The 14,200-nt window shown below is 29.5% G+C and overlaps 1 protein-coding gene across 1 annotated transcript in view; it reads right to left on the minus strand.

Moving 5' to 3' along the window:
• Positions 1-11,540, minus strand: part of LOC119603369 (disintegrin and metalloproteinase domain-containing protein 9) — a 129,733-nt gene extending 118,193 nt beyond the window's left edge. Inside the window, exons 1-2 of the mRNA XM_037955382.1 lie at positions 11,097-11,540; positions 9,914-10,936 (exon numbers count right to left, since the gene is read on the minus strand). Coding sequence (XP_037811310.1) covers positions 9,914-10,148 — 235 coding nt within the window. The 5' untranslated portion in view covers positions 10,149-10,936; positions 11,097-11,540. The remainder of the gene's footprint in view (positions 1-9,913; positions 10,937-11,096) is intronic.
• Between the last annotated feature and the right edge of the window lie 2,660 nt (positions 11,541-14,200).

The raw sequence follows: 14,200 nt of genomic DNA on the forward strand, positions 1-14,200 counted from the left end.
ACTTGAAATACATATATATTTGCTGTTTAATTTAAATCAGAGATACCTAGAGAGAGAATTCAAAATAAAACTGAGAATATACTGTTCTAAAGCTGTACTATTGAAACTTCTGATAAACTAGTCAATAGAGTAGTTCACTATTCAATGGATTAGTCAACAAACGAATCCAGATACTAGTCAATAGACTAGTCCATAGACAAGTTCATAGACTTATTCATAGGCTAGTCAGTAGACTTGTGAATAGACTAGTTCATACATAGTCCCTCAAAAGTTATATAAGTCCAAACCGATAGACTAGTTCAATTGGACTGCTTAATAGACTAGTTAATAGAATAGTCCATAGATTAGCTAATAGATTAGGACACAGAGTAGTCAATAAACTAGTTCATAGTGTAGTCAATAAACTAGTTCATAGAGTAGTCAATAAAGTAGTTAATAGACTGGACAAGAGAGAAATCAATAGGCTAGTCCATAGAGTAGCCAATAGACTAGGCTACAGAGTAGTCAATAGTAGTACAATAGTAGTACATATAGTAGTCAGTAGACTAGACCATATGGTAATTCATAGACTAGTCCATAGAGTAGTCAATAGCCTAGTCCATAGAGCAGTCAATAAACTAGACCATATGGTAATCAATAGACTAGTGCATAGAATAGTGAAAATACTAGTCCATGGAGTAGTCAATAGACTAGTCCATGGAGTAGTGAATAGACTAGTCCATGGAATAGTTAATAGACTAGTCCATAGAGTAGTCAATAGACTAGTATATAGAGTAGTCAATAGACTAGTCCATAGAATAGTCCATAGAGTAGTCAATAGAGTAGTCAATAGACTAGTCCATAGAGTAGTCAATAGACTAGTCCATAGAGTAGTCAATAGACTAGTCCATAGAGTAGTCAATAGACTAGTCCATAGAGTAGTCAATAGACAACTCCATATAGTAATCAATAGACTATTGCATAGAGTAGTCAATAGACTAGTCCATAGAGTAGTCAATAGACTAGTCAATAGAATAAGTTAATCAATAGAGTAATCAACTAGATTATGGACTATGGACTAGAGTGGTCCATAGAGTAGTCAATAGCCATAACACTGTTATGACTAATTTCTCTTTTAAATTCGCCCAACTGGTAAATCACTTTAATTCAACAACTTAACAGTTTTACAACCCCAACAACATCTAACTACTGAGATAATGCTTCTGATTTACCTTCTTTTTATCTCCATTCTTTTTTTAACTTTTTCTTTATGAGAAACTGTAGGTTTAAAAAAATGTTAACATTAGAAAACTATTCGTCATCATACTGATTTTTTTAACACTAGTCTAGACTCTGGACAACTTTAAGTCTCAATGGCGCCTGTTGGCTCAATTATGTTCTCTAGATTTACTTCTCAATAGTCATAAACTTTATTAGCAACAAAGTCAACTTATACCATCCATCACTAATGAACAATTTTTCTCTATATCTATGCGAAAGAGATCAATAGTTTTCTTTTCTATTCCCTTAAAAATGACCACAATGATTTCGAGTAGGTTTGTAAAAATGTAATAAATAGTTTTCGTATGGTAATGATTATTACTTTAATACATACTTTTTTTACCTCTTAGTACTTTCATCTACTATAGGGGGAGTTGCTTACTTTAATGCATTTCACTTCTCAGGCGAACACACACGCCCTTACACGTGGTATATTTAGTTTGTTTGTGCATTTGGTAATGTTTGTTTTTATTTTATTGTTTTTGTTTTCATAAATTTCTTTTGTTTCTTGCGATGTTTGTCGGTCTGCCAAGTGCTGACTAATACTTTTCATACTTAACCCCATGTGGTTATATCCCTTAATTCCTTCTTAGAGGGTTATGGTTCGGTTGTATGGGTTTCAGTCTGTCTGTTTATGACTCTTTCTTGTTTTTGTTTTTAATTTAACAGGAAATTCATAAGAATTTCTTTAGAAATACTTTTTTTCTGTTTATTATCATTTTAAGATTTTGCGGGTGTGGGAGTAAGTATGTACAATTAATGTGCATATGAAGAGATAGTGTCTGACAGTAGAGTGGGAGGGGAGGAAGGTAGAGGAAAGAAGCCCCTTGTTGTTAGTACGGTTAGTAATAACAAATGATTAATGTTTCTGTTTTTTCTTTGAAAAATTTAATTAAACTAATTTATTTAAAGAACAAATTTTGAATTGTAGAAAATTTTAATTAAATTCAAACGAAATTTAAATGAAGTTGGTAGACTTTTTTTTAAGGAAAACTCTAATTATAAATTATAAATGTTTTATATTTATTATTTATGATCCGTTTTTTGGGATTTTTGCAGCGAATTTAGTAACTGTATACCAGGCTATCGATCAATCCAGACTGTAGATCACTCTATAGTCCAGACTGTAGATCACTTTATAGTCCAGACTGTAGATCACTCTATTGTCCAGACTATAGATCATTCTATAGTCCAGTCTATAGATCACTCTATATTCCAGACTGTAGATCACTCTATAGTCTAGACTAGGGATCACTCTATAGTCCAGACTATAGATCACTCTATAGTCCCGACTAAAGATCACTCTTCAATAAATTCTACAGCGAATTCATGATCTGTAACCCAAGTTATCGATCAATTCAGACAATGGATCATTCTATAGTCCAGACTATAGATCACTCTATAGTTCAGACTGTAGTTCACTCTATAGTCTAGACTAGGGATCACTCTATAGTCCAGACTATAGATCACTCTATAGTCCCGACTAAAGATCACTCTTCAATAAATTCTACAGCGAATTCAAGATCTGTAACCCAAGTTATCGATCAATTCAGACAATGGATCATTCTATAGTCCAGACTATAGATCACTCTATAGTTCAGACTATAGATCACCCTATAATCCAGTCTATAGATTACTCTATAGTCCAGACTATAGATCACCCTATAGTCTAGACTGTAGATCACTCTATAGTTCTGCCTATAGATCATTCTATGATTCAGACTACGGATCACTCTATAGTCCTATCTATATATCACTTTATAGTTCAGACTATAGATCATTCTATAGTCCAGACTATAGATCATTCTATTGTCCAGACTATAGATCATTATATTGTCCAGACTATAGATCACTCTATAGACCAGACTATAGATCATTCTATGATCCAGGCTACGGATCACTTTATAGTCCTATCTATTTATCACTTTATAGTTCAGACTATAGATCATTCTATTCTATCTACTACTCTATAGTCCAGACTATAGATCAGTCTATAGTCCAGACTATAGATCAATCTATAGTCCAGACTATAGATCACTCTATAGTCCAGAATATAGATCACTCTATAGTCTAGAGATCACTCTATAGTCCTGACTATAGATCATTCTATAGTCCAGACTATAGATCATTATATGGTCTAGACTATAGTTAGTCCAGACAATAGATCAATCTATAGTCTAAACTATAGATCTCTCTATTATCCAGACTATAGATCACTTTATAGTCCAGATTGAACCACATTCTAGCTATATGGTCGACAGATTTCATAATTTCTAAGAGTTTCTTTCGATCAATTTCTTTATTTACCCATAATTTTGTGATAAATTTCTCTTCTTGTCGAAAACTGTATCCAAATCATTTCATATTCATGCAAAATATGTTCAACTTTTTATGTTTTTTTATTAAAATTTCTATGTTAAAGCTTTGCATTAATATGTTTTTACGATCAATTCCCTAGTCACACCCAATTTAGTTTGACATTATTAACATGAAGAAAAAGAAAACTAGAACGCACATTCTGTTTAAACTAATTTGAATCTTAATTTAAGAATTTGAAATTTTGGGTTTTTTAAGAAAAAAACACTTTCATTAAAAATGTTACTCTTGTTTTCGAAAATATTTTGCTTTATTTAACAAAAGCAAAACATTCTTCAATTGAATAATTGGAGCATTTTTTTTAACCAACAAACCAATAAATTGATATAACAAAACACAAAAAAAACGTGCCTGACCCACAAAAAGCATCTAAAAAAGAAAATAAGAAATTATAATGCGGAAAAAACCCCGAGAAAATTATACATTAAACAAACATGAAACTTTAAATTGCAAAATATGATGGTGGTATTTTGTTTAAAGGAATTTAATACAAATAAATGAAATTAAACTAAACTATTTATTTACTTTTACTAAAACAAACACACACAAACAAAGAGTAAAAGTAAAAATCTTTTTGTTTTAAATTTTAAGTTAAAATGTATACAAAAAGAAATAAACATTTTTTGGTAACGGAGTAGCTCGACAAAAATCATTGACCTGCTATGGTGATCATTGATTTTTTGAAATAAAAATGAAAGTTCTTTTTTTTTGTTTCTCAATATAAAAGTGTAAAAAATGATTTTTTTCCAACAAAGAAATTATATTTATTGTTTATTTTTAAATAACACGTAGAGTTTTATGTGCAAAAAATTGCAAACAAAAAAATTGTTTTAAAATGATCAAAGCGTCTTATATTTCTTTTTTATCTTAAAGAAAAAAAAGTGAAATTTTTGAAGATTTTTAAATGAGAAATAATTTTTGAAAAGATGTTTGTTGCAATTATTTAAAGTAAAATTTATTTAAAAAATTTCGCAAAATTAAATATTTGTGAAATAAACCATTTATTTTTAATAATAGTAATAATTATTATCCAAAAAAATTAAACAATATTTTAAAATAAATTAACCTTGAAATTAATATATATTTAAAAACAAAATATTTATCTGTTAATGTTTTAGTTTACAAACAACTGAAACCAGTTCTTTAAAATCGTGCTTTGAAAGCATGAAAAAAATATATGAAAAGAATTACAAAACTTTATTAAAGAAAACTAAACAAAAGATACAAATACACCACTTAATACCGGTTCTATACTTAGTTGGTTTTATAATGAAATAAATTTCTTTGTGACAACTTTAAAAGTATATAAAAGAGTGAATGGTTTGCAACCCAAAATGCAGCCCACTGTAAAAAGCTTTAATCTAAACTTTATCAGATTTTGTGGGGTTTAAATCCTGCTTTTATTTGATATTAAACTTCAACAAATCAAAAAAGAAAACTAAAATAAAATATTTAATAATTGACTTGCTCGAAAGTTTTGTGATCGAAAGACTACCACAGTAGGTGGGTACTTTAGCGAACAATGCTTGAACAAAAACAAAAAAGTTACTGTTCAGCGCCTAAATAACACCGTACCAGCCCTAATTGTTGATCGGCTCAGGAGTCATGTGTCTTTGTTTTCCTGCGGTCATGATCATAAGATTACTATAGAGGTGGGTACTTTATATGTAATTCGGCGGACAATGCTTCAACAAAAGTAAAAGATTAAATAAAGTTAAGGTACAGGACCAGGATCGAAGCCGTTGTTGATCTGCTTAAGAGTCATATGTCATCGACAACCTGCGATCGTGATCAAAAGACTACTATTGAGTTGGTTACTTTGGCGGACAATGCTTCAACAAAAAACAAAACTATTAAAGTAACTGTATAGGGCCTAAATAACCCAATACCAGCCCCAATTGTTGATCTGCTCGAGAATCATGTGTCTTCATCATCCACCGATCATGATCAAAAGATTACTACAGGGGTAGGTAGTTTGTATACAATTTAGCGGACAATGCTTTAACAAAAACAAAACTAATCAAGTTACAGTGCAGGACCTAAATAATCCAGGATCGACGGCCATTGTTGATCTGATCGAGGGTCATATGTAGCCGTCATTCCGCGATCAAAAGATTATTACGGAGGTGTATACCTTGACGAACAGTGAATAAAGTTTTAAACATGTCATTGGCAAACATAAAGAGGTGAGAGAGAGCATTCTTTAAATACAAGAGAAAGTTTCAACTCTGAATTCCAACAACGAAATGTGACCGATGACTGCATAGTCAAACTATCGATCACTGAGGAGTTGAACACTGCAGAGTGCACAAAGAATGAAGTTGAAGAAGATCACTTAAGATCATATTGAGTCAAGCTCAGGACACTCTTTTTCACTAAAGATCATATTGAGTCGAACTCAGGACACTCCGTAATCTTTTCTGAGACAAAAAAAACGGGATCCAAACACCCAAGAGTCGAAAAATGAGAATAAATCAAATTGAACAAAAGTGTCAAACGCTAAACAATGCTAAACGCTAAACTATGCCACAATGCTAAACTAATCTTAAAGAAGTGGGAGGTCCGTCACAGGAAAGAAATACATAGATAAACTCTTCTTCTAGTAGATATTGAGAAGGACTCTAAGTCTAGCCTTTCCAAGATCAAAAGTATGTGTTATTTCTCCTCAAAGAAGTCTTCTTCAAAGTTAGACAACCTGTGACTATACAATACAATCTGGAGGAGTTAATTCCTAAGAGCGAGGAGGGGATCATCAACTCACAAGAAGACGGTCTAGGTTAGAGTAGTAAACTAGCAAATGAGCCTATACTGGTAATTCTAAGTAGTAAAAATGCTAAAATTTGCCATGAAAAAATGGGAGGTCTTTCACAGGAAAGAGAACCCTGAGGGAACTATTCTTAAATTAATTAATGTTAATTTCAAATCATAACTTTAACTAGTTTACAACACAAAATACTTTAGACAACTATCCCCAAAATGACCTTTAAAAATAAGAGCCCTGCTAATACACATGACTATTTATATTTATTTAAAACACAGAAAGAGTCTCTAGTTTAAACATCCTTCCAAAGTGTTGGTAATTTTTAAAGGCTTAAATGTAATAAAAACCCAACAGCTTTTATATTTACAATTTTTATTTGTTTTTTTTTTTAACAAACAGTAAAAGTTTTAAAACCCAGACATTTTTGATGTGAAATTTGTTTCCTTATAAATATTTGATGACCGGGATAAAAAGCTTTTACTGTTTTTTTCCTTTTTTTCCATTTAGTTTTTCAAATATTTGACAAGAATTTATTTGGATTTATTTTGCTCTCTCTCTGAGAAAGGAAAAGAAAATAAAATGTACATTTTTATTAAGTTAGAAGTGGATTAATGTGGCTGGTTGGGACTTTAATATAAAATAGTTAGTTTTTAAAGAATGACAGTATAAGCATACAGAAGAGGAAATTACTTCTTTGAAAGAATTTATTTAAAAAACTTAGTATTTAATATTGAATAACTTTGCAAAACCGACAGCAAATTATGTTTTTTCTAAGAAATTTGAATAATCATATTAAAAATATTTTCTAAATATTTGTAAAGTTATTGCAATAATATCATAACATTTATTTTCTTTATATTTAATTGGTGAAAGATTAATACAACACCAAAAACCTTAAATATAAAAAATTTTATAGAATCTCATTGTTTACTGGGTAATGTATATTTGTTAGATCTTTCATTTTTTATATTAAATACAAAATATAGTTTTATGTATTTCAATTCTTTGGAATTTTTATTTTGTGCAACAGATTATTTTAAATTCTGAGAAAAACAAGAATTATACAAAAATTATTATATTTCAAACTTTTTACATTTGTTAAGAAATTTGATAGCAAATCATAACATTAATATCAAATCAATCATGTTAGAAAATCTAATATGAATCTAAAATTAAAGAAAAAGCAAAAACTGCAAAATCAAGTTGTTCACTCTGTAGAACAATATGGAACGTTTTACTGAATAAAATTAATGTTTTGACTTTGATAAATCGGATCAACACTTAATTTTTAATCTTCCCTAATTGAATTGATTTCTAGTCTAGTCTATAGTCTAGTCTATAGTCTAGTCTATAGTCTAGTCTATAGTCTAGTCTATAGTCTAGTCTAGTCTATAGTCTAGTCTATAGTCTAGTCTATAGTCTAGTCTATAGTCTAGTCTATAGTCTAGTCTATAGTCTAGTCTATAGTCTAGTCTATAGTCTAGTCTATAGTCTAGTCTATAGTCTAGTCTATAGTCTAGTCTATAGTCTAGTCTATAGTCTAGTCTATAGTCTAGTCTATAGTCTAGTCTATAGTCTAGTCTATAGTCTAGTCTATAGTCTAGTCTATAGTCTAGTCTATAGTCTAGTCTATAGTCTAGTCTATAGTCTAGTCTATAGTCTAGTCTATAGTCTAGTCTATAGTCTAGTCTATAGTCTAGTCTATAGTCTAGTCTATAGTCTAGTCTATAGTCTAGTCTATAGTCTAGTCTATAGTCTAGTCTATAGTCTAGTCTATAGTCTAGTCTATAGTCTAGTCTATAGTCTAGTCTATAGTCTAGTCTATAGTCTAGTCTATAGTCTAGTCTATAGTCTAGTCTATAGTCTAGTCTATAGTCTAGTCTATAGTCTAGTCTATAGTCTAGTCTATAGTCTAGTCTATAGTCTAGTCTATAGTCTAGTCTATAGTCTAGTCTATAGTCTAGTCTATAGTCTAGTCTATAGTCTAGTCTATAGTCTAGTCTATAGTCTAGTCTATAGTCTAGTCTATAGTCTAGTCTATAGTCTAGTCTATAGTCTAGTCTATAGTCTAGTCTATAGTCTAGTCTATAGTCTAGTCTAGTCTAGTCTATAGTCTAGTCTAGTCTAGTCTATAGTCTAGTCTATAGTCTAGTCTATAGTCTAGTCTATAATCTAGTCTACAGTCCAGTCTATAGTCTAGTCTCTAGTCTAGTCTATAGTCTAGTCTATAGTCTAGTCTATAGTCTAGTCTATAGTCTAGTCTATAGTCTAGTCTATAGTCTAGTCTATAGTCTAGTCTATAGTCTAGTCTATAGTCTAGTCTATAGTCTAGTCTATAGTCTAGTCTATAGTCTAGTCTATAGTCTAGTCCATAGTCTAGTCTATAGTCTAGTCTATAGTCTAGTCTATAGTCTAGTCTATAGTCTAGTCTATAGTCTAGTCTATAGTCTAGTCTATAGTCTAGTCTATAGTCTAGTCTATAGTCTAGTCTATAGTCTAGTCTATAGTCTAGTCTATAGTCTAGTCTATAGTCTAGTCTATAGTCTAGTCTATAGTCTAGTCTATAGTCTAGTCTATAGTCTAGTCTATAGTCTAGTCTATAGTCTAGTCTATAGTCTAGTCTATAGTCTAGTCTATAGTCTAGTCTATAGTCTAGTCTATAGTCTAGTCTATAGTCTAGTCTATAGTCTAGTCTATAGTCTAGTCTATAGTCTAGTCTATAGTCTAGTCTATAGTCTAGTCTATAGTCTAGTCTATAGTCTAGTTTATAGTCTAGTCTATAGTCTAGTCTATAGTCTAGTCTATAGTCTAGTCTATAGTCTAGTCTATAGTCTAGTTTATAGTCTAGTCTATAGTCTAGTCTATAGTCTAGTCTATAGTCTAGTCTATAGTCTAGTCTATAGTCTAGTCTATAGTCTAGTCTATAGTCTAGTCTATAGTCTAGTCTATAGTCTAATCTTTAGACTATAGACTAGACTATAGACTGGACTATAGACTAGACTATAGAATAAACTATAGAATATACTATAGACTAGACTATAGACTAATGGAAATGCATGAAAATAATTTAGTACTTTCAAGCAAAAAAGTACTTTCTTGGCATAAATTTGGTGTCTTTTTATATATCTATACATAAAGTTTGAAGAATTCTAGAGATAAGCTTATATAATCCCATTTCAATCCGTTAAGGGAACAAACAAGTTAAAATTCAGCTTCTTACCTTTATAAAAAAATACTCTTATAATTTTTTAAATGCCTTTTCAATGAAATTCCTAAATAGAACTGCAATTTATAAGATTCCAATAAGAAATATTTCAGCAGAAGTACAAAAAAAATCCCTTAAGTTGTTCTTCCACTAGCTTATATGAGAACAAAATTGATAAAAAATATATTAGTTTTTCTTTTCCAAATTCCCCAGAGACTTGGTACACACAAAGAATTTTTATAAGAAAATATAAATAACAAATGGAGAAGAAATACAATTTAGAATTGTTAAGAATGAACAGAAAAACTCACCTTTTGACTGTGCTGTATCCGTTTTGACATTATTCGTTGAGGACTTTGTTGTTGTTGTTGGTACAGCAACAACAGCAGCCCGAACACCAGGACTGTTATTGATAAAGATTGGCAGACATATGGTAAGTACGATTAAATAGAATAAACAACCGTGAAATGATGATGATGATTTTGCTGCGGCTGCTGCTCTTCTACAAGGAGGCACAACTTTTCGAGGATGCCTTATTAAAGGCATTTTTGCAATAAAAGCAATAACACAAAACGTTTTAAAAAAACAATAGCACAAAAACACTTTTTTTAAATATAAATTATGTTTTAAGAAAAAACTTTGTTAAATATGATATTTTTACTCTTAATTCTTTTGTTTATTTGCAAATTAAAGTACTGCTCACAAACATTTGACAAATTGTCAAGGTTTGTTAAGTGAGTTGCTTGTTATTGTTGTTGTGATGTTGTTTGTGAAAGCAAAGAGAGCTTTTGAAGATGGGTTTTTGTTGTTAAAATGACATCACTTCCTGTGAGAGTCAATTAGACTTAAAACAATAACAACAATATCACTAAAATGCAGTAGAAATATGAAAAGGCTTTTGTTGACACTTATTTGTTGTGTTGTTATGGTTGTTGTTTTTGTTATTATTGTTGTTATTTTGATTGTGGTTGCTGCTGGATGGTTGGTTGGTTGTTTGACAGTTGTTTTGATTCCTTTATTATAGTTTTTTGTTGTTTTATTCAAATAACCATTCAAGGACACATTTCCAAAATATTTTTAAAATTTAAGCTTCTTTTGTTGTTGTTACTTTTTCTTTGTTGTCGTGTATCTTCTGCTTTTCTTTGGATTTTGTTTTAACAAATTTATTAAAGGGTGTGGTGTGTTAAAATATGAATTACTTTTTTTGTTGTTTTCTTTGCTTTACATTCTGTTTTGTTTTTGTTAAATGTTTATCTTCTTCTCCAAAGTGTTGATTTTTTTTTTGTATTTGCAATGTGTACTTTGTATTTGTTTTTGTTGTTAATTTTTTACTACTGTTATCGTATTTGTTTTGGTCAAAACATAAGTTAAAGATAAATATTGAAAACAAAAACAAAATTTATTAAATCAATGAAATTCCAGATTTTTGTTTAAATTGAAATTAAATTTTTTAACACTTTCTTCTTTTATTCTCTTTAATATAAAAACTCATACCTAAATTAATAATTAATTCATACCACTTCTATCTACTCTTTAAATTCTTAATTTCATTTTTTTTTCTCAATGACTCTTCTTTTTCTTTATTTTTCGTTGTTGTTGTCGGTTTCATACATATAAATTTTTTTACGTTAACACACGCACCACTTCGTTTTATTATTTTTTTGTTTTCTTCTCTTCTTAATTATATTTTTTTGTATAATTTTCTTAACTAAATTATTTTACTTATAGAAATTTTCGTTGATTTATACTCTTTTGCCTTTAAATATTAATTAATACATTTTTAGTAACCAAAAAAACACTAATAATACAGATTTTCTACACACGCAATTGAATATATAGAGGAAATAAAAATAATAACAAACAGCACTCGCGTAACACCCCGTTCGGCGTATCGAAATAAAATCTAACGTATTAAACACTACGGCTGCTGTTTACGAACTGAAGTTGATTGCACAAAATGTCAATTGTCCGACTGTCAAAATACCAACCAGTTTTTTATTTAAACATTCACATCTAGAGGGCGCTTTATATAATTCGCCAAATGACAGCTGTTGTAATAATTCACCATATGGCAGCTTTATTGTTATACACTATTATCTTTGCTGTAGGTAAGACAGTTCTTAAAACACTATATTATCATTGCTGCAAACTACTGCTGTATCAAAAGAAAATAAAAGAGAAATATAGAAAACAGCTGTTTCCATTTGTGGAAATTATATGTGGATCTAATTGCAACTATACCGTTATATTTAAATAAAATTATTCTTTAATAATTATATATTAAAGTTAACAACAGTTATTTCGTAATAGTTTTATTATTATATTAAATAAATATCTGTCACAGAACCCCAAAAAGTATATACATTGTATGTGTATATCTTGGGTGCTTATAAAATTCTAAGATGATTTAGCCATGTTCGTTTGTCTTTCTGCCAAAGCCCATTAGAACGAAAAGAGCCAGAGGGTTGAAATTTTCCAGAAATATTAAAAATGGACAGTTTTAACAGTAATAACTGTTTTAAAATACGTGTGCAGTGATTAAATTCGCCACAAATAAATGTGGCAAAATTTTTAGTGCTTAATTGACCCTCCCCCCCATATAAGTTTTCCTGCAGAATATGACTTTATCGATCATTGCTGGCTTAGTTAGTTAGTTAGTTAGTTAGTTAGTTAGTTAGTTAGTTAGTTAGTTAGTTAGTTAGTTAGTTAGTTAGTTAGTTAGTTAGTTAGTTAGTTAGTTAGTAGTTAGTTAGTTAGTTAGTTAGTTAGTTAGTAGTAGTTAGTTAGTTAGTTAGTTAGTTAGTTAGTTAGTTAGTTAGTTAGTAGTTAGTTAGTTGTTAGAGTTAGTTAGTTAGTTAGTTAGTTGTTAGTTAGTTAGTTAGTTAGGTTAGTTAGTTAGTTAGTAGTTAGTTAGTTAGTTAGTTAGTTAGTTAGTTAGTTATTAGTTAGTTAGTTAGTTAGTTAGTTTAGTTAGTTAGTAGTGTAGTAGTTAGTTAGTTAGTAGTAGTTAGTTAGTTAGTTAGTTAGTTAGTTAGTAGAGTAGTTGTTAGTTAGTTAGTTAGTTAGTAGTTAGTTAGTAGTTAGTTAGTTAGTTAGTTAGTAGTAGTTAGTAGTTAGTTAGTTAGTAGTTAGTTAGTTAGTTAGTAGTTAGTTAGTAGTTAGTTAGTAGTTATTTAGTTAGTAGTTAGTTAGTTAGTTAGTTAGTAGTAGTTAGTAGTAGTTAGTTAGTTAGTTAGTTAAGTAGTTAGTTAGTAGTTAGTAGTTAGTTAGTTAGTTAGTTAGTTAGTAGTTAAGTTCGTTAGTTAGTTAGTTAGTTAGTTAGTTAGTTAGTTAGTTAGTTAGTTAGTTAGTTAGTTAGTTAGTTAGTTAGTTAGTTAGTTAGTTAGTTAGTTAGTTAGTTAGTTAGTTAGTTAGTTAGTTAGTTAGTTAGTTAGTTAGTTAGTTAGTTAGTTCGTTAGTTAGTTAGTTAGTTAGTTAGTTAGTAGTTAGTTAGTTAGTTAGTTAGTTAGGTTAGTTAGTAGTTAGTTAGTTAGTTAGTTAGTTAGTTAGTTAGTTAGTTAGTAGTTAGTTAGTTAGTTAGTAGTTAGTTAGTTAGTTAGTTAGTTAGTTAGTTAGTTAGTTAGTTAGTTAGTTAGTTAGTAGTTAGTTAGTTAGTTAGTTAGTTAGTTAGTAGTAGTTAGTAGTTAGTTAGTTAGTTAGTTAGTTAGTTAGTTAGTTAGTTAGTTAGTTAGTTGTTAGTTAGTTAGTTAGTTAGGTAGTTAGTTAGTTAGTTAGTTAGTTAGTTAGTTAGTTAGTAGTTAGTTAGTTAGTTAGTTAGTTAGTTAGTTAGTTAGTTAGTTAGTTAGTTAGTTAGTTAGTTAGTTAGTTAGTTAGTTAGTAGTTAGTTCGTTAGTAGTAGTTAGTTAGTTAGTTAGTTAGTAGTTAGTTAGTAGTTAGTTAGTTAGTTAGTAGTTAGTAGTAGTTAGTTAGTTAGTTAGTTAGTTAGTAGTTAGTTAGTTAGTAGTAGTTAGTTAGTTAGTTAGTTAGTTAGTTAGTTAGTTAGTTAGTTAGTTAGTTAGTTAGTTAGTTAGTTAGTTAGTAGTTAGTTAGTTAGTAGTTAGTTAGTTAGTTAGTTAGTTAGTTAGTTAGTTAGTAGTTAGTAGTTAGTAGTTAGTTAGTTAGTTAGTTAGTTAGTTAGTAGTAGTTAGTAGTTAGTTAGTTAGTTAGTTAGTTAGTTAGTTAGTTAGTTAGTTAGTAGTTAGTTAGTTAGTTAGTTAGTTAGTTAGTTAGTTAGTTAGTTAGTTGTTAGTAGTTAGTTAGTTAGTTAGTTAGTAGTTAGTTAGTAGTTAGTTAGTTAGGTAGTTAGTTAGTTAGTTAGTTAGTTAGTTGTAGTTAGTTAGTTAGTTAGTTAGTTAGTTAGTTAGTTAGTTAGTTAGTTAGTTAGTAGTAGTTAGTAGTTAGTTAGTTAGTTAGTTTAGTTAGTTAGTTAGTTAGTTAGTTAGTAGTTAGTTAGTTAGTAGTTAGTAGTTAGTTAGTTAGTTAGTTAGTTAGTTAGTTAGTTAGTAGTTAGTAGTTAGTTAGTTAGTTAGTTAGTTAGTTAGTTAGTTAGTTAGTAGTTA

This window comes from Lucilia sericata, unplaced genomic scaffold (assembly GCF_015586225.1).
Source record: "Lucilia sericata isolate MDLA Ls3-8-SP2 unplaced genomic scaffold, ASM1558622v1 Contig000296F_arrow, whole genome shotgun sequence".
In the NCBI taxonomy this organism is placed as follows: Eukaryota; Metazoa; Arthropoda; class Insecta; order Diptera; family Calliphoridae; genus Lucilia; species Lucilia sericata.